At 41.2% G+C, this 20,595-nt stretch overlaps 1 protein-coding gene across 3 annotated transcripts in view; it reads left to right on the top strand.

Moving 5' to 3' along the window:
- Nucleotides 1-20,595, top strand: part of UTRN (utrophin) — a 1,286,828-nt gene that overhangs the window by 1,197,477 nt on the left and 68,756 nt on the right. For 2 of the 3 annotated variants that reach the window (XM_033935603.1, XM_033935604.1), the window contains 3 exons: nucleotides 8,173-8,211; nucleotides 8,403-8,468; nucleotides 17,773-17,838. In XM_033935603.1, the coding sequence (XP_033791494.1) occupies nucleotides 8,173-8,211; nucleotides 8,403-8,468; nucleotides 17,773-17,838 (171 nt within the window). The remainder of the gene's footprint in view (nucleotides 1-8,172; nucleotides 8,212-8,402; nucleotides 8,469-17,772; nucleotides 17,839-20,595) is intronic. The other variant, XM_033935605.1, reaches the window with a different exon arrangement.

Genomic DNA, 20,595 nt, shown 5'->3' with positions numbered 1-20,595 from the left:
TGCCCCCTATTAACTTTCAGCAAATTCACATCACCTGTCAGTGCCAGTACCTTTCCATTCATGGCATGAATGTTGCTGAAACAAAACACACAAAATGAAACAGGGGAAACAAAACCGCAAACTCGGAAGCACAGAACCAGAGTGGAATTGTCCCAATCAGAACGGTGCGCACCAAAAACAGTGTCCTTCAACTCATTTGATAAATTCAAATGCCTCTATTCATCCAAAGTCTCATAAATTCATCCAAAGACTCAATGACCCGACATGCACATGTTTCGGCCTAACCGGCCTGCCTCAGGAGTCTTGTGAGTCTTCGACGGGTGTATTAGAAAGACCGTATAATATATAAAGATGCACACACCCTCTAAACGCGGCTGCTAAGTTTGAAGTCGTAAAGCAGTGACTGTCACTTTGACCATGCTGCAACTGTTGGATTGTTGGATTGGAGTAATGTAATGTAATGTAATTTATTTCTTATATACCGCTACATCCGTTAGGTTCTAAGCGGTTTACAGAAAATATATATTAAGATTAGAAATAAGAAAGGTACTTGAAAAATTCCCTTACTGTCCCGAAGGCTCACAATCTAACTAAAGTACCTGGAGGGTAATAGAGAAGTGAAAAGTAGAGTTAGAGGAAAAATAAAAATAAAATAAACATTTTAACAAGACAGCATTGATCTAAATACTTTGGAAGGTAGAAGAGAGGAGAGAAAGGAATAGAAGCAGAAGGGGGAGCCGTTGAACAGTAGAATTCTGGAGAAATTTAAATGATAGAAATAGAACAAAACAAAGACAAAAGGCAAAACAATAGATAAGATTAAAGATAAATCATAAGCTGGAAAGAAAAGGAGTAGGTATTAATTTATTAATAAACTAGTGTATTAGCCCGTTATATTAACGGGTGCTAGAGACTCCTCTTCCTCCTGCCCTTGTTCCTTCTGTTAGGCAGTGATTTTTTTTTCCACTCAATTTGAATTCAAGATGGAGGATTGTACCGGGAGCCGTTGCCGAGAGCACTGCTAAAGCTACGGAAGAGCCTCCGCTCGCCTCTGTATAAAGTACTTTTTTTTTTTTCGTTGTAGGCTTCCTCCCCCTCCCTTTCCCCTTCCCGTCCCACCTTTTGCTTTTCAACCCCCTTGCATTTCCCTTTGCACGGTCTCCCTCGTGCTGTGATCGTGCTTCATCCGCTCCTTCTCCTGGCCTCACCGCTACTCCTGCACAGAGTGGGAGAGACCTGCGGCGGTGTGTTAGCAGGTCCCAACATGGAAAATCAGAAGAGACTTTTCAACCTATGAACACAAGTGTTTTGTCCGAATCACTCAGCAACTATTTCTCTGGCATTTGAAGTTTTGCACATCTCCTTTGGGTTCCTTGAAACAGACCCTCGAAACATGGCCTATGTTGGGACCTACTAACACACCTTAAAGCTAAGTGGAGTGGTTTTTCCTCTTATTGCCATTGAGAACAAATCTAGCATTCAAAGAGCACGTTGCCTTATTTACTATTATTTTGCATTAAAGTCATACACAGTGATGGGACGGTGGGTACGGCTATAGGAGCCAAGGCTCTTGGTCGGATTACACAATTCTGAGTGTATGTGAAAATTGTATTACCTCACTTAATACCTATATTTAAGATCCATTTTTGACTTTCATATATTGAGAAGTCTTGGTTCCTGTTACACTGCTCTGTTCCACCCACAACCATGCCCCATTCCAGCCTCACCTACCGCACAAACCTCGTCTCATCTTCCCTGAGCTCGGAGCCATGTCTGGAGGGCCTCCGAGCGTGCGCAGATGTCGATGTGATGACATCACACGCGTTTGACGGCATCACGTTGACATCCATGCACGCTCGAAGGCCCTCCAGACATGGCCCCGAGCTCAGGGGAGATGAGACGAGGTTCGTGTGGGGGAGGAGAAGCGTCGGCGGTGATAGACTCTTGTACACGTCATCTATTATTGAATCCCTGGTGGTACACCCGGAATCTCTTTGCAGCACATGACTGTGCTGTGGCACACAGTTTGTGAGACACTGAGTTTTTACTTTGCATACAGGGCAATAGTACAGCATCTGTTACTAGATCATAAATTGCATATTGCCATTCAGTTGACTTTTGACCTGTGGTTGCTGCTGTCCTTGATAATAAATGCTGGCTGCATGCCTGTGCTTCACAGCTATTCCTTGGGCTCCTTCTGAAATAGAATTTTCCACATAAATGATTCATTTGGCTTTCCCAGCATTAAAAAAAAAATCCTGATGCTAATATATTGCTAAAGTTACCTCTGGTGCTTCAGTGAAAGATGGTTAGTGCAGAGGAGGGCAGGTGCCTTGTAAATACCAGGGATCTTCAAAACGTTTCTACACTTTTTGTTAAACACCATTTATTAACTATCTCCTAATCAGGGAAAACACATCCAGACCAAGGAGAACTCAAGCACACTTTACCTACCCCCCCCCCCCCCAATCAAAGGCATGCAAAGCAACCAGCCACCAGAGCAGCGAAACTAGACCGCCAGCTCTCAAATCTGCTGACGACGCCCAACTACAAAACATTCAGGAAAGAACTGAAAACCATGCTATTCAAGAAATGTGTCAAATGATCCAACCAAACCGTATCGATCCTTCCCAGATCCCGACGCATGAACTCCCGGGGAATGCCCAGGCTAATTTCTTGTTGTAAACCACCTAGAACTGAAAGGTATTGGCGGGATAGAAGACATCAATGTAATGTGATATAATCTCAAAAGCAAATTACATCACTACCTGCAAGGTGAGCCGGCTTGCCCGACTGACTGCGACATTCTACAACACGCCCTCTTACCACTTCTCCCGCCCCAACCATTTCCCGTGAAAATATGAAAGTGTGGAAACTTTTTGAAGAACCCTCATATATTAAATTATGAAGGGCACTCTAAATGTGGCTTTTTTGTGCAAAAGAATGCTGGAATATTTTTGTTCTTAGTGGAAGTGGAAGTGCAAATCAAGCAGGAAAATGTTTTTTTGGGGGGTGTGGTTTTTTTGCTGATCTTAAAATGCATAGGGCCATAGTGATGTAGTACACATCACTATCGGCCTCTTTTACAAAGCCGCGCTAGCGGCTGCGCTGCATAGAGATTTGAAGTGCTTCGGGGCTGTTGCCGCTCGGCTTTGTAAAAGAGGCCGTATGTGTCTTTATAATGTGTCACGGTCTTGAGCTATGTCACTTATCTATTGTATTTCTAAAACGTGAGTACTTCTGGCTTAGCACGAGCTGTGATTTGTGACTTGTGATCCTACTTTCTTATTTTACACACGTCTGACCTGTTAGTTCGTTTGGTTGTAGGATATTTCCTACTTTTGTTATTCCATGTTTGCAGTTATTGGCTGTACATAACAGAGTATGTCATGTATCTGAATCTACATTTGGTCAATGGCTCACTGTATGTTAGAAAATGAAAATACTAATAAAGATGATTGAACTCAAAATACACAGGGCCTCATTTATCAAACTGAGGTAGCGGGTGCTACGCAGCAAATGCACTGAAGCCCATTCAATCTCTATCAGCTTCGGTGCATATACCAACTACACTGGCATGATAAAAGAGGCCCACGGTGGTTGGAAAAAGTGGGACCCCTTGCATACTTTCAAAACACTATGCAATTGTTTCAACATTTAGTATGAATTTTGAAAATACAGTAGTATAATGCAGTGGTTCCCAAACCTGTCCTGGGGGACCCCCCAGCCAGTCAGGTTTTCAAGATATTCCTAATGAATATGCATGAGAGAGATTTGCATATAATGGAAGTGACAGGTATGCAAATCTCTCTCATGCATATTCATTAGGGATATCTTGAAAACCTGACTGGCTGGGGGTCCCCCAGGACAGGTTTGGGAACCACTGGTATAATGGGTATTTTTTTTCTTAGTTAATTCAGAATTTGTTTACAAAACGTGCTCGTTCTACCTTAACACGGTCACAAACTCTTTAATACCACTGAGCTGTTTGCGTCCTGCTTTGGGAATTACAATTGCCAGCAGATTTAGAGAATCTTAACCTACAGATTATAAATGCTTTTCAAAGATCATGTATGCAGGGATGGAAATATAGGCAGCCATAACACAATTATTTTTGATTGCTCTGGGTCTTGCACATAAGTGGGTTTCTCACTTATATTTTAATTGATGCCATTACCGTATGTCCCTGCATCATTACAACAAGGGTAGGGATTTTACAGATAACTTTAGATGAATCTGACTGGGCGGTTATTTGATCTAGAGCCCATGTGCTATTAACTGGTGGAGCTCATTTACAAAATTTATGTTTGACTGCAACCTCAAATTTTTATTGGCAAGGGTGCATAAGATAGGCCACATTTTTATCACATGTAGGAGACCTGCCCAATAGTGAGTTCTTTTGATAAGCAATTCATGAGAAGATTAGAGCCATATTAGAGAGATCTTTTACCTTTACCCCCCTTTAATATCTGTTGGGCTATTGGAGGAGTGTTGAACTAAAAGGCAGAAGGACTAAAGACAGAAGGAACTAAAAGGCAATCCAATTCATGCTGCCTGGTTTTACCATATCTACCTTTTGGACAACAGCCCCTTCTGTAATACATTGGTCATCTCAGGTTGTAGACATTGCATCCGTTGAGAAATTGTCTTATACCTTATAGGGGAAGATTAACTTTTGATCACTTTTCTCCTCAACAATGAATTTCCTGTCTTATTACTTCTCTTTCTTCTTCCCCTCTTGAAGTCAGTCAATTTGTACCTTTGCTTAATCTTTTGTAAACCGCATAGAACTTCACGGTATTGCGATATATAAGCTGTTATTATTATTATTATTATTATGATCAAATATGGAGTAAATATTGGAGATTTCAAGAGAGACATGATTAATGAGGCATTGGTATGAGTACCTCTGTTGGAACTAAGTGGGGAGGGATGCTTGTGGTGGTATAATTTGGAATTCTCTACAGAAATGTTCATTCTCCCATTGCATAGTTTTGATTGTATTTGTATTCTGGTGTATGGTCTGTCAAGTTAAGGGACTGGAGGAGTTGCCTTAGAGTGAAAGATTAGAGAAACTGGGCCTCTTATCCCTTGAAAAGAGGAGACTGAGAGGGGACATGATCAAAACATTCAAGATAATGAAGGAAATAGACTTGGCAGATAAAGACAGATTGTTCACTCTCTCCAAGGTAGAGAGAACAAAAGGGCACTCTCTAAATTTAAAAGGTGATAGATTCTGTACAAACATAAGGAAGTTCTTCTTCTCTTCCGGAGGCTGTTATAGGGGAAAACACCCTCCAGGGATTTAAGACAAAGTTGGATGGGTTCCTGCTGAACCAGAACGTACACAGATAAGGCTAGACTCAGGGCACTGGTCTTTGACCTAAGGACCGCCGCGTGAGCGGACTGCTGGTCTGACCCAGCAGCGGCAATTCTTATGTTCTTATATAACAGGATACCAAAGGAGTGCATGATTTAAGCCTATCTGCCTTCATAAAATAGACTCCTAGAACAAGCCTCTGTAATGCACATATTTACACCTGCTTCAAAACATGTAAATAGATGCTTATACTCTATGCATGTACTTGCATATTTTATATAATATGTGAGTGTATCACAACTCTGCTCAAACTAAGCCCACTGAAGTGCCTACATGCCAATTTTGTTGACATATGCACTTATAATCACATATATCCCAGTGCAGTTTTATAAAACATCTTTTCTGCATGTGGAGAAGATTTCACACATGGAAAAACCTTTATAAAATTAACCCCATATAGAGTCAATGAGCTCCAGAATTGTCCGACAGGTTGATCCAGTCCTGAGTTTACCCCACTGCATGCTGGGACTTAAGTTTTATTTATTTGATATTTTCTCCAGTTTGTTTTAAATCTACTACTTAGTAGCTTCATTGGATGCCCTCTAGAACTAGTATTTTTGGAAATTGTAAACAAGCAATTCATATCTACCCTTTCCACTCCTCTCAGTATTTTATAGACCTCTGTCATATCTCCCATGAGCCATTTCTTCTCTAAACAGAAGAGCCCTAGCAGCTTTAGTCTGTTCAAGATACAAATTTAAGTCAACACTAGTAATCTATGAAATTTGATTGAAGCATCAGCGATCATATCTAAAACAGAAGTGGAAGATCTATTCCAAGGAGTTGGGGGGTCGATATAAAAGGAGAATGCCCAAGGGGTGTGAGGAAAATTCATCTTTAACAGATGTCATCAAATACTCTAACTTTGGGCTACTAGCCTTTTCAAGTAGTTGAACATTAAAAAATGATTTAAATAATAGAGCTAGTCCGCCACCCTTTTTATTGTTTCTAAAGGACAATAGGCTCCTGCCCTGGGGGCAGATGTCATTTTGGGTAAAGGTGTCATCCTGAGAAATCCATGATTCAGTGATGCACATTAGACCTGGATCTAGATTGGTTAACAAGTTTTTAATGATCTGCCGTTTATTACAAACTGATCTGGCATTAAAATAAAGGACAGGAAACAGAGTAAGAGAATCTAAGAGAATCTTTGGATCATTATTATCTAATAAAATAGGCTTCAAAATAATTAGGTTTATAGGTGGGGGGGGGGGTAAATTTCTTATGGAAGGGTTTTCTATTACCTATAATAACAGGGATTTTCTGGCCCAGACAAGAACAATCTGCTAAAGTTGATTCTAGGGAGTCTGGAGGGGACAGACCTACTGAGTAGACATTGCTGGCATTCAGACAAAGTAGGAACCCAACTAACCAAAAGATAAAATCCATATTAAAAAATAAGTAAAAACGATAGTATCAAATAGGAATAATATAGCTAAGGCAGCTTAAGAACTGACAAAAAGGGCGTAAGAAAAAGCAGATTAAAAAATTCAGGAGTTAGTACTAGCAAAATAGAATAAACATATCATCAGATAATGAAAACATACCATAAAGCATTATAAAAACTTAGCGGTGATTGACACACGATCAGTGGCCGCCTTTAAGGTGGCTGCCGACAACGGCTCCAGTTAGTGAATCTGGGCCATAATTCCACTGAAAATTCAGACAGACCACTTCCAAGGTGGAGCTAGGAGTTATCCAGGTGGCTAACCAGGTAATTATCCAGATAATTTAATTTTAATTTAATTCTTATATACCGCTAATAACCGTGAGGTTTCTAAGCGGTTTACAAAAATGATGCATTAAAGATACAATAAATAAAAACTAAATAAATAAGATAGGTACTTGGAAATTCCCTAACTGTCCCAAAGGCTCACAATCTAACTAAAGTACCTGAAGAAACAGTATGAAAAAGAAAAATAAAAAGACAGAGGTAGAGATAGAGATAGAAATGAAATATTCCAACAAAGTTAGGTTAGCAAAAATACTATTCTAACTTTATGCAGTTAGTTATCCAAAGACTGATTTGAATACCAGCAGTACCCAAAGAAGTGTCGACAGCTGTTTTCTAGCTGAATATTCAGCACTGGTATCCGAGTATGGTTTAGTGCTGAAAATGCAGATATAGAAACCCCATGAAGGTTGACATAAAAAGAAAATGTTAAGCTACCATGGCCCAGATAGCAGGGGATTAGATTATTGAAGTGCCTCAGTAGGCGATTGTCATTTGAATTTGAATAATTACATTACATTAGTGATTTCTATTCCGCCATTACCTTGCGGTTCAAGGCGGATTACATAAGAATTGTCATGATATTAAGAAATACATAAGGAATAGTTTGAACATTTTCTAATTTGCTAAGGAGTATATAGTATTGCAGATGAAGCTTGGGACAGATCTGGTTGTGTTACATGGTTATGTTATATGGTTATTATATGGTATATTATATGGTTGTGTTATATAATATATATGTGTTATATAATATATATATAATAGTCAAGCATATACAAATAAATATCAGGTTGAAGAAACATTCTAAAACGATAGCAATGAATCATAGTTTCCATTGTAAGAAATGTTCTTATCATAATCGCAAATCAAGTTGCCAGCGTCTCTTAGCTCAGGATAAGTTAAAAAAATAAAACATAAGAAAAATAAGGTGATACCTTATTTATTGGACTAACTTGATATGTTTTTTGATAAGGTAGAAGCAGAGCAGCTGTGTTCCCTTTTTTGCTTGTTATTGCACGAACGTTTATATTTCATGGTTTCTTTTTTTCTTCTCTTGCAGCCCTATCACGCTTATCAGCATGTGGCCGGACCAGTTTGGGTGAGTTATTTGCAATGCTCAACTCCCTGCCCATGTTTCTAATGCATATTGTTCAAAGTTTCTGTTATCTGCTCTGCATCTTGGGTAACCAGTTTGCATGCCAATTAGTATGAACTTATTTTAAGAAATGTGTATTTTGCTAACATAGTTGTTCATATTAAAACCTACTAATGACAGCTGTTTGCTTCTAGTCCTTCCCACTCTCCACATTTATTTGATGATGACACACACTCCAGAATTGAGCAATATGCCAGTAGGTAAGAAAAAGAATCCTTTGTTTCATTCAGGGCCAAGTAGTCTTTGAAGCCTGTTTACTAAAGTGTGGTGAACCTTTGTTTGCATCTATTGTGCATTAGTTCAAAAATTAATGCATGGTAATTGCAAATCCTGTTCAGTAACTGATGTTGTGGCCAGCATCTGCCTCTGCAGACATTTATTGAGTGGTAAATACATTTGTGTAGATTAGTGGTTCCCAATTCTGTCCTGGGAGACCCCCCAGCCAGTCGGGTTTTCAAGCTATCCCTAATTAAATGCATGAGAGAGATTTGCATACCCGTTACTTCCATTATATGCAAATATCTCTCATGCATATTCATTAGGGATATCTTGAAAAACCGACTGGCTGGCCCATGACAGGGTTGGGAAACACTGGTGTAGATAGTGCAGATGCACTGACCGCATTATCTGCCAGCATCACAGACCAATTCTTAAACCAAACCCCCAATAAAACAGTCCCCAAATATCAGCATCCCCTCATCTCATCCCTGATTGCACTCCTTCCCCCATCCCCAAGCTTCTTTCCAGTGATTTTTTTTGTGAGTTAGTGGTAGGTTAGGAGCAATCCCCAAATGCTCCTGCCCCATTGCCAGCCTGGGTTCAAAATGGCGGTTTGGCCCCTAGAGGGGATCACTAACCTACCCATAACGCCTTTCCCATGTGCTTGGGGGTAGGGTGTTGATGCTGATGTGAATTGAGAGACATGGGAGGGAGAGTCAGAATGAGGGTTGGGGGGAAGCGTTAAGTGCTATCTGTGGTTGTGAGAGATACTGCATAGTAATATACCATGTACTAACTCAATGTGCAGACCAGCCCATTCTCCTCCCATAACCAGCCTTGTTCCCACCCTCATAACAGGCATGTAATTCATTTGTGAATTAACATATGTTATCATACTCATGCATTAACATTGTACTGCATTTTAGTAAACAGGTCCCGTAGTTTTTGATTGTCTAAAAGAATAAAATATGGTGAAGAAAATTTTGGATTTATATAATTCCTTTTACTTAAACACAATTCCAGTCTGCTTGTTTGTTTTTTATGTACAATGAAGCTACCTCAAATTATGAAAAAAAAAAAACCAATATATAAAATGATAATGAAAAAAAAAACCATAGGTTTTTAAAAATGCTTCAACTCCTTTGAATCTAAGAAAGGGTATGTATAAGAAAGTCAAAACCCAGAAAAAATGGTAGCTGTCACCTGCCGGGGTCTTGGTAAGGTTAAGAAGACCTCCGGTAGAGGGTAGCACACCCCTGACGTGGCTCCCAAAGGGGGAGACCTTACTGGTGTCTCACTATCTTGGGCTTTGCTAAAAATAAAGCACCGTGAGTCAAGTTGAACAAAAATAATGTGAAAAGTTTAATTAGTCACTTGCCACATAAATCATATCAGCTATTATTATAGTCCAAGTTTCTTTTCTTCCCAAACAAGGGCAAAAAGAAAGAAAACAGAAAACAAAAAGACTTTTAACTTTCACCCCAGTCCAGTGAAAGCACAGCAAGCTTGCTATCAGTTATACTTCCAGTCCAGGTTTTAGGGCTTGCTCTACCTGATCACACAGTCTCTGGAAAACACTGTACAATTAGTCTCTTAAGCACTTATCCAGCCTTGAGCTGGAGTCCTGGGCTTACTAACCAACACAATCCAGTTTCTTCACCAGGTATTTACAGTCTTGAATATAAAGTAAACTTTGAGCAAAAACAAAAGACAAAAACTGAAGCCTTACTGCAGGCTCCTAAATTTCCAGCCCTGATTAGCTCACAGTCCTTTGGGCTTCTCTTGAGCTCCTGCACAGCTGCAATGTAGCAATCCAATCAAGCTGGTGCAGCACTGCTCTAAGCTTGTTTTTACAGCACAAACAATCCAAAACAGTTCTGCCAAAAACTCCTCTCCACTATTATTGCTGTACAGCCTTGTACCTGTAGTGTTTAGTGGAAAGTTGCCAAGCCCACATCCATGGCTTCTTCCATAACGGTCTCCAGCATACACCCTTCATCCAGGTCCATGCTTTCTGGTGTATCCAGCTGCTCTGCTGGTTCCTGAGGCATTGGAGCCTCACACTCCATTGGCTCTGGAGTGAGGTCTGGCCTTCTCCTGGCCCGGAGAACTCTCTCTGCCAGACTCTCTTGGGCAGCCTCCTTTAATGCTCTGGAGAGCTGCTTAACAGGCTTAGGGCCACGCCCTACACTGGGTGATTGTGTACCTAGCTTGTGTGTTCTTGGGCTCCCCCTCAGGCTACAGGGCAGAATATCACTGGGAGCTTGATTAAACCCCTTAGTGTGACTGGAAGCTTTTCTGGGCTGGGCAGTTAACCTATACTCAGGGCACTGCTCTAGGCTAGAAGACTCAGGATAGGCAGCTAGGCTTTCAGGATCTTCTTCCTGATCCTTCTCAGGGAGAGTCTGGTCTCAAGTAAGAGACTGAGACCAGGGTTTCACTCGGACATGACCGTCTCGGGGAGCGGAAATGTCACATAGTTCAACATTTCTTGTTTTTGAAATTATCATATTTTTCGCTCCATAAGACGCACTTTTTTTCCCCCCCAAAAAAGTGGGTGGAAATGTAGGTGCGTCTTATGGAACGAATATAACAGACACACACACACCCCAGAACTCGCAAGAACTGACGGCAGCCATTCAGGGAGTGGTGCGGGACCAGGCTGGAGCACGAAAAACTCGCGCCGGGCTTGTGCACCGCTCTGCCGCAAGAGTTGAGGAGACAGTCATCCAGCGAGGGAGGCGCAGAAGCATTGAAAGCTCTTGCCGATAAAGCGCTGGACCACCAAAATTAAAAAAGGTACCGGGGGGTGGGGCTGCCTACCACTAGACCTGTCCTGTGCTCTGTACCCCATCCTGGCCTACCACTAGATCACCAGAGGGAGGAGAGGGCAGTGGGACAGGGTACACCACTTGGTTCAGAAATTTTTTTTTCTTGGTTTTTCCTCCTCTACACGTAGATGCATCTTATGGTCAGGTGCATCTTATAGAGCGAAAAATACGGTATAGAATTTTTCCATTCCTACCTTTTTTTTGCAATATTTGAAGGTTATGTTTAGTTTCATGTGAGATGCTAACTGCATGAAAATTTCTGAAAAACAGAAAAGTTTATATTTGTTGGATACAATAAAACAATTGAAGCTGGAGAGGTAAGTTGGCTTACCATAGATCTCACACAGGGGTCCTTTAACAAAGCTGTGGTAGAAAGTGGCATTAGCGCACACTTTTTCCTGCACATTAAGGCTGTGTGTATCGCAGCAGTAAAATGACTGATTTTCTTTTTTTTTTTTCATGAAATTTTATTGAAAAATTATTTTTAAAAAACAATTCAAGAAATGTTACATAACATAACATATTTAAATCGTAAGTATTAGACGAGCATTGATTTAAAAAAAAGGAGAAATTACAAACAAAAATTGGAAGCACAGCACAAATACATCTACATCCTCTAAATAAGTAATAATGTAATATAATAATTTGTCTCTGGGTATCAATAAGAGGACTCAATATAGGAAAACACTGTAATATCAACATCATCATCATGGAGAATTAGAGTCACAATTAAAGGATAGAAGAGACCAAGTTTTTTTGAACCGCTCTAGAGGTTCCCAATCTATCTGCTATAGCTAATTCACATTTGTGATGGAACAAGAGTGAATTCCACCAAGCATGAACATTAAGTAAATGTGAGGTTTTCCAATTTGACAGTATCAATTTTTGAGTGACTGTAAGCAAAATATCAAACAATTTCAAATGCCCTTTTGGAATACAGATATCTGGTGAATGAGATTTGAATATAACAATTGAAAAGATATCTGATATGAAATACCAAATATCTTTTGCACAATTGACTGATTTTCTATTTTCATTATTAATGGCTGTGCGCTAATGTTGCCATTAGCCCACAGCCATTATAAACAATTATCCCAGGACAAGCAGACAGCATATTCTCACATTTTGGTGACCTTATCCATGGAGCCAGGTACGGACAGTGTGAAAGTGTACTGTCAATTTAAGCTTTAGAAAGTTTTAAGATTGCCCGTACCACCCATGCACGAGTGTCTTCCCGCCCGACCCTGGCCCACCATTAAAAACAATTATTGTATGACCACTTACCGATGTCCATTTTCTAGATAGTAAGGACTCACAAACTAATCATGCACTAATCAGTTAGCATGCATTAATATAAATATGCTAACTGATTAGCACAGACATGCCCACTCTCCGCCCCCCCTATCAACCATAAAATAATTTTTTTTTTGTATATCTTTATTGAATTTTCAAACTATAATTGTGCGACAGGTAATTCATATACATATAATATTACAAGAAATGCACACTAAACTTTTCAGACATTAATGTACAATTATATTTTCTCCCACCTGATATTCAAATAAAATTAAAACCTTCAAGAAACTATCCATAAATTCCCTGAATCAAATTCCAGTGCAACTCCCTTCCCCCTCCCCCCACTCACCCTGAAATATTTTAGCGCTTGCACATTTGGGACTTAACACCAAAAACTCGTATATAGGAGAAACACCACCAAAAAATGTAGACAGCTGCCTAAAATGTAGAAATGGTGGAAGTCAAAACACACTCATTCATACACAAATTGGAGGAAAAAGTCTCAAAAGTCCCAGTGTGCACAGCATGATAACTGATTTGCAAACACTATGCAGGGCTAGTTTCCTTCATGAGCAAAATAAAACCCCTCCAAATCAAATAGAACAATCTTTAGTTCAAGGCAAGGCAATTTCAAACAGTCTCTAAACAAATTATCTGTGAAGCAATTTAGGCAAGCACTTATCTCGTAATTCCCAATGTAGACCCATTTTCACCTATGGCTTCATCAGGGGAATGTAAAGTACTGTATTTCACCCATAAATTTCATTTCACTGGGCTCTCTTCATGCCGTCCAAATTTGGGACTTACCACAATTTCCCTAAAGTCCCTTATTCTTCCTGAAGTTTCGAAAGGGTCAAGCCCTCCATCACTGACCCCCATTTCCAATTGATATTTGATACAGTGACCATCTGGCACCATTTGCCAAATGGAGGCTCAAAATGCAGTGATGAAATTCTACCCCCAGTGTGGTTTCAGTCTTTGCCCGCTTTAGATTATTTATGCAGGAGGTTTGAAATAAACTCAATTTTTGTGCTGTTTTCCATTTTCTTGGTTCTTTATAATTTTCCTAACCATAATGACCCAGGATGAATCAAGTCCAGCTATAATGTCAGACTATATCAAAAGTAAACTCAATCTAAAAACAACTTTCCATTTACAGCCTAGTTGAATGTAGTGAGATTAGGAAGTTCTGTAATCTTACAATATATAAATATCTAGACGAATAGAGAAATTAGTATCAAAAGTACATAATAAAGAACTCTCCATTTGAAAAATGCCGCACTAAGCACTTTTTAGTAACAATGGAACTTAATTCATTGCAATTCTTCTTCTAAAGAAGGAAAAAGCCTCAGAGGATCATAGGCATTCCTTGTATTTTATGCATATACTATTTTCTTTCATTGGCATAAAAAAACTTCCAAACTTGACAGTAGCATGCCGATCACTCTTCTTAGATAATTGAAATAGAAAAGTGCTTATCTTAACAAATGTAGGTCCCTCAACAAAGGCCAGCATTTCATGGTCCAAACATTACTGCTTTAGGGCTTTACGCCCAATACTGTAGCGCACTACTTCTCCATGTATATCCATTAACATAAGAATTGCCGCTGCTAGGTCAGACCAGTGGTCCATCGTGCCCAGCAGTCCGCTCATGCGGCGGCCCTCTGGTCAGAGACCAGCGCCCTGAGACTAGCCCTACCTGCGTATGTTCCGGTTCAGCAAAAACTTGTCTAACTTTGTCTTGAATCCCTGGAGGGTGTTTTCCCCTATGATAGACTCTGGAAGAGCATTCCAGTTTTCTACCACTCTCTGGGTGAAGAAGAACTTTCTTATGTTCGTACGGAATCTATCCCCTTTCAATTTTAGAGAGTGCCTTCTCATTCTCCCTACCTTGGAGAGGGTGAACAACCTGTCCTTATCCACTAAGTCTATTCCCTTCAGTACCTTGAATGTTTCGATCATGTCCCCTCTCAATCTCCTCTGTTTGAGGGAGAAGAGGCCCAGTTTCTCTAATCTTTCGCTGTACGGCAACTCCTCCAGCCCCTTAACCATCTTAGTCGCTCTTCTCTGGACCCTTTCGAGTAGTACCGTGTCCTTCTTCATGTACGGTGACCAGTGCTGGACGCAGTACTCCAGGTGTGGGCGCACCATGGCCCAGTACAGCAGCATGATAACCTTCTCTGATCTGTTCGTGATCTCTTTCTTTATCATTCTTAGCATTCTGTTCGACCTTTCGCCGTCGCCGTACATTGCACGGACGACTTCATCAACTTGTCAGTCAGAACTCCCAAGTCTCTTTCCTGGGAGGTCTCTCCAAGTACCGCCCCGGACATCCTGTATTCGTGCATGAGATTTTTGTTACTGACATGCATCTCTGTACACTTATCCACGTTGAAATCTGGCCTTTGTCACAAGACCTTCATTTATCAAGATAAGCACTTTTCTATTTCAATTTTCTAATAAGAATAGTGATCTGCACACTACTGTCAAATTTGGAGGCTTTTTGGCCCGGATTCTGTACAGTATATGGCTCTGTTCAATTATCGGTGTCCACCTAAAGAGGCAGCCACCGATGACATGTCAATCACACCATGGTAGCGTATACAGAACCGCGCCTCCGGGACAGATAGGTGCCGTAAATATAGGCCAGAGTGTTCCAGGCCTACATTTCCAGTGCCTATCTATGCCTACGTAAGTGCTTTACAGTGCCTAGCACCACTTCTGGCATTAGCCATGCCCATAGTGGCATTAGGCGCCATAAATTGCTTATGTAGGTGTGATTCTGGTGCCTTTTATTTAGGTGCCAGTAGCTTTAACCTTGCTGGGGGGGGGGGGTCATTTCTAATGGTGTTTTTCAATTAACTTACCCCCTCTTCGACGAAACTGCACTAGCAGTTTCTAGCATGGGGAGCCGCGCTGAATGTTCCCGCGCAGCTCCCGACGCTCATAGGAACTGTTTGAGCGTCGGGAGCAGCGCGGGACATTCAGCACGGCTCTCTGCACGCTCTGCGCTAATAAACCGCTAGCGTAGTTTCGTAGAAGAGGGGGTTAGGCCCCTCAATTTAGCTGCTAGTTTTAGAATTTTCCCCTATGCCAATCGCATGTCAGTCATGCCACAACACTGTATATAGAATTGCTCCTCCAGGACAAATAGGTTCCAGAAATGTAGGCCAGTGTTTTCCAGGCCTACATTTCCAGGGCCTATCTATGCTTAGAATCATGCTTACGCAGGCGCTTTACAGCCCTACCCTCACTTCTGGTATTAACCACACCCATAGTGGCATTAGGCGCCATAAAGTGCTTGTGTAGGTTAGATTCTGGCACCTTTTATTTAGGCACTGGTAGGCACTTTAACCTTGCTGGGTTTTTTTGCACTTTAACTGCATTTTTCAATTAATTAACTTAGGCACCAATTAATTAACGTAGGCCTAAGTTTAGACACCAGTTTTAGAATTTCCCCCTTTATGCCGATGATAGTATAAGCATAAATACAAAGAATGCTTATGTTTCTCTGAGGCTTCATTCTTTAGACAAAGCAGCTGAATGCAGTAAGTTCCATTGTTCCTAAAAACTGTTTAGTGTGGCATGTTTCAAATGAAAAGATGTTTGTGAGATTAGGAAGGACATTTATCAGAGAAATGGTAATTAGCCTGTCTGAAAATGGCCATTCTTTTCCAGGTAAAAGTGCAGCTTTCTATTGTACACGTACTTTTAACCATGTTAAAAAGACCTTCCTGCCGTTATCCCTCTATCCTGGAACTCCCCAACCCCTACTTCCTCCAGATCCTCCCAAATTTTTAAACTATCCTTCCCTTCCATAAAAGGTATTTCCCATGTAGGCAAACTTGGGTCATCCCTCCCCTTTAGAATCACTGAGATCTGGAATAACCTCCCCTCCCCTCTCCGAACCTCAAGCTCTCTCCAACTCTTCCACAAACACCTAAAAACCTGGCTATTCTCAAAACTGTAACACTTCCCCCCTCTTAGGCCTCTCACCTTCCCCCTTTACACCTAACTCTTTAATCTCTCCACTGTAGTTCCTCTCTCATCTTTCTTCCTGTAAACCGTGCCGAGCTCCGCATTCGTGGAGATGGTGCGGTATATAAACCCAAGGTTTAGTTTAGTTTAGTTTAGTTTAGTTTAGTTTAGGAGAAAACAGTACATTAAGAGGCTCGTTTTCAAAGCGCATAGACTTACAAAGTTACGTATATTATTGTGGTACTTTGTAAGTCATATGTGCTTTGAAAACGAGCACTTTAGCATTTTTAAAGGAATGTGTGCTATTTAATTGCCTCCCCCCACCACACACACACCCCTACCATAAACACCCCCCCCAAAAAAAAAATAAATAACAGACTGGTTTTAGTTGTCTGTATTTTACAATATCTAATTCTCAAAACTGAGTATATATCTTTAAAAGGTTAAAGTCCTGCTTTAACAATTTATAAATTATTAAAATTAAATTAGAAAGTGTGCATGCCAAATTAGTAAATACTTTTTGCAACTACACAGGCAAGATGAAAATTGCCCCATCTGGGGATAATTTCTCAACACAATGCCTACGCGAAATGTCAAAAAGGGCCCATTTTATATAGGCAACTTAAGCCACCTATGTGTCGTTATTAAATTGGCTCACAGAAGCATCCCTAACAGCAGTACACATTCTCTCGTACAAATTTTAAATTTGCTGTGAAGAAAGTATAAATACTTGCATCTACTTTATGCATGCACAGACGTATTTTATAAAATATGCATGAAGATTACAGCTCTGCCCAAACTCTGTTCCCGGGAATGCCTGCGCAGATCACGTGCGCTCTTGTCGGCATGCATACATGCACAGTACACCTCCATACAGTTTTATGAAGAGCTATTTTCTGCTTCTAAAACATGCTTTAAGTTCAGAAAATGTTTCATAAAATTATCCCTTCTTTTTCCGCTGTTGCCAGGGAGTACAAAAAAATGCATACTTCAGAGAAATGACATCTGACCTGTGAATTGTAGCATTGTGCTGATCTCTTAATGAAAAGATTTTGGAAAGCTAGCCAAGCAATTTGACAAAGTAATTTCACATATTGCAGTATTATAAGGCATTACATCTCCCTGTTAGCTAAATGAATATTGCATTTACAATCTAGGTCTTATTACTCCATTCCTCTAGGCTAGCCCACATGGAACAAACCAATGGTTCCCTTCTCACTGACAGCAGCTCCACCACAGGAAGCATGTAAGTACGGTAAATCATTGTTTAAGTTTCCTGGGAAAAGGTGACTTATTTGTAGTAAACTGACAGATTTTCTTTGATTTCCGCTTTGATTTTTTTTTTTTTTTTTTTTTTTGCCAGTCAGGTAAGTGAGGCCCTGGAAAGCCTGTAAAAATTGTCTGCTGCTGAGCAGCAATGGCAGTATTTGGCAGAATTTCCACTACTGGAATGTGTGTCATTTGGCAAGAAACAAGCGAGCCCTCCATTTGTCAAGGGTTCTGCCTCTCAAAATCAGAGCACTTCAGCTTGAAAAGAAAAGAAGAGGCAATTATTATAAATCGTGCATTCCAGTTGTCTCCTGTCCCTGGCCTGACCCATTAATTTAGATGAAAGAAGCTATTCAGTAGAGAATATGTTTTGCTAAAAGAGAACTGCTATTTATATGGAATAAATGGGTTCTCTGTGCTGTCTTCATCTGGCTGTTTCCCATCCATGTGTTCAGAACAAAAATGCTCCAGCTTCTCACCATTAGCTGGAAAAAAATAGAATAATTGTTGTGAGGTCAAATTATTATGAGAATGTGCAAATAATTCATGTAGTGGTGCAGTGGTTAGAGCCATTGCCTCGGCACCCTGAGATTGTGGGTTCAAATCCCACACTGCTCCTTGTGACCCTGGGTAAGTCACTTAATCCCCATTGTCCCAGGTACATGAGATAGAGTGTGAGCCTACTAGGACAGATAGGGGAAAATGCTTGAGTACCTGAATGTACACCACTTAGGTTATAAATGGTATATAAATACTAAAAATAAAGAAATATTTATATGGCTATTTGAGGCAATTGCATATACATCTGCTCTAGACAAATTTAAGGTGGATTGCCAAGTCCTTGATTTAGCTCATTATGGGATTTGCTATAATCCGTCCATTCAAGAGCCTTTTCTCTGAATTTGCCAGCTAGCATTCCTTTGGTCGCTGTCATAAAAGGTTCAGTTCTCTTGCCTCATAGACCATTGTCAAAACAGGGGACAATTTCAGTCATTCATAATTTAGGGAGTGATTCATCAAACAGGGTTAGGGCCTTAACATGACTTAAAAGGCTGTAACGTTACCTTTCCTAAAATATTGTGGCAATATTTCAGTTGTCAGGGTTAGGTAGTAATGAGATACAAACTATGCAAATGCATAATTTGCATCTCATTATTATGCACATACTCATTGGATTTACAGTACTGCACTGCAAGTCACATTAGGGCCAAAAAATCACCGTAAAATAACCCCCGTTTTTTCCTGGAGTTATTTTACTGCCAGGGAGCATTGGGAGAGGGTCATCCTCAATTCTGCCTCCACCTACCCTAACACCCCCTCTCCGCCCAAGTTTTGCCCCATTGGCTACCTGTTAAAGAGCATTGTGGTCTGGGGGTTTTCAGAAAGGTGCCAGACTGGGCAGGATCAATTGGTCTTGCTTCTACTCAAAGACCCTGCAGACTCTGGATGAAACTACCAGAAGGGACACCATTTTCAGGAAGGCACCAGACTGGGCATGAACAACTGAGCCTCGCTTCTGCATGAAGACCATCCAGACGCCCAGGCAAGACTACTGTTAGGGGCACCATTTTCAGGAAGGTGCCAAACTGAACAGGAGAGATTAGGCTTCACGTCTGTCTGAAGTAGAGAGCTGCGCGGGGACAGAAATCCCACCCGTCCCCGCCAAAGTCTCACCCGTCCCCACCTGTCCCCTAGAGGAATCCCACCCGTCCCCGTGAGGAATCCCTCTTTCCCCACTCGTCCCCGCGAGGAATCACCTCCGTCCCCACCCGTCCCCGTGAGGAATCCCCTCCGTCCCCGCCCGTCCCTATAAACTTCAGAAATAGTTATTTCATTTAATTATGCTACTGAATTAAAAGCTCTGGTAGAAACCCATTTACAAATAAGCAAAAAGACTTTATTAATTTGGAAATATTAATTGGGAAGAATACATACTTTGTAAACGGGTTTCTACCAGAGCCTCTTTTGTTTATAAATTTTTATCAACACAACTAATATACTACTTTATCCTGAAGCAAAAAAAAAGAAATAGAATTCTTTTCCTACCTTTGTTGCCTGGTTTCTGCTTTCCTCATGTTCTCATTCAGTACCTTCCATCCACTGTCTCTCTTCCTTCTGCGTCTTCTATTTGCTCTGTTACTGTGCCTCTCCCTTTCTCCCTCCTTCCAAATTGGTCTGGCACCCATCTTCTTCCCTCCGCTCTCCCCATAGTCTGGCATCTCTGTCTTCTTCCCTGCCAGCGTCTTCTCCCCACTCTCTCTTCCCCATTTCCTTTCAGCATCCTTCTCCCCCCCCCCATCTTCCCCATGTCTTGTCAGCGTCCTTCTCTCCCCTCTGTCTTCCCCATGTCCTTTCAGTGTCCTTCTCCCCCCTCTGTCTTCCCCATGTCCTTTCAGTGTCCTTCTCCCCCCTCTGTCTTCCCCATGTCCTTTCAGCGTCCTTCTCCCTCTCTGTCTTCCCCATGGCCTTTCAGCATCCTTCTCCACCCCCCACGTCTTCCCCATGGCCTTTCAGCGTCCTTCTCCACCCCCCCCCCATCTTCCCCATGTCTTTCAGCGTCCTTCTCCACCCCTTTCTCTTCCCCATGTGCTTTCAGCGTCCTTCTTCCCCCCCCCGTCTTCCCCATGTCCTGTCAGCGTCCTTCTCCCCCTTCTGTCTTCCACAAATGCTTTCAGTGTCCTTCCTTTCCCCCCCCCCGTCTTCCCCATGGCCTTTCAGCGTCCTTCTCCACCCC

The sequence above is a fragment of the Geotrypetes seraphini genome, chromosome 3 (assembly GCF_902459505.1).
Source record: "Geotrypetes seraphini chromosome 3, aGeoSer1.1, whole genome shotgun sequence".
Classification (NCBI taxonomy): Eukaryota; Metazoa; Chordata; class Amphibia; order Gymnophiona; family Dermophiidae; genus Geotrypetes; species Geotrypetes seraphini.
Note: the sequence above shows the minus strand (reverse complement) of the source record. Positions and strands in the feature narration are given on the sequence as shown.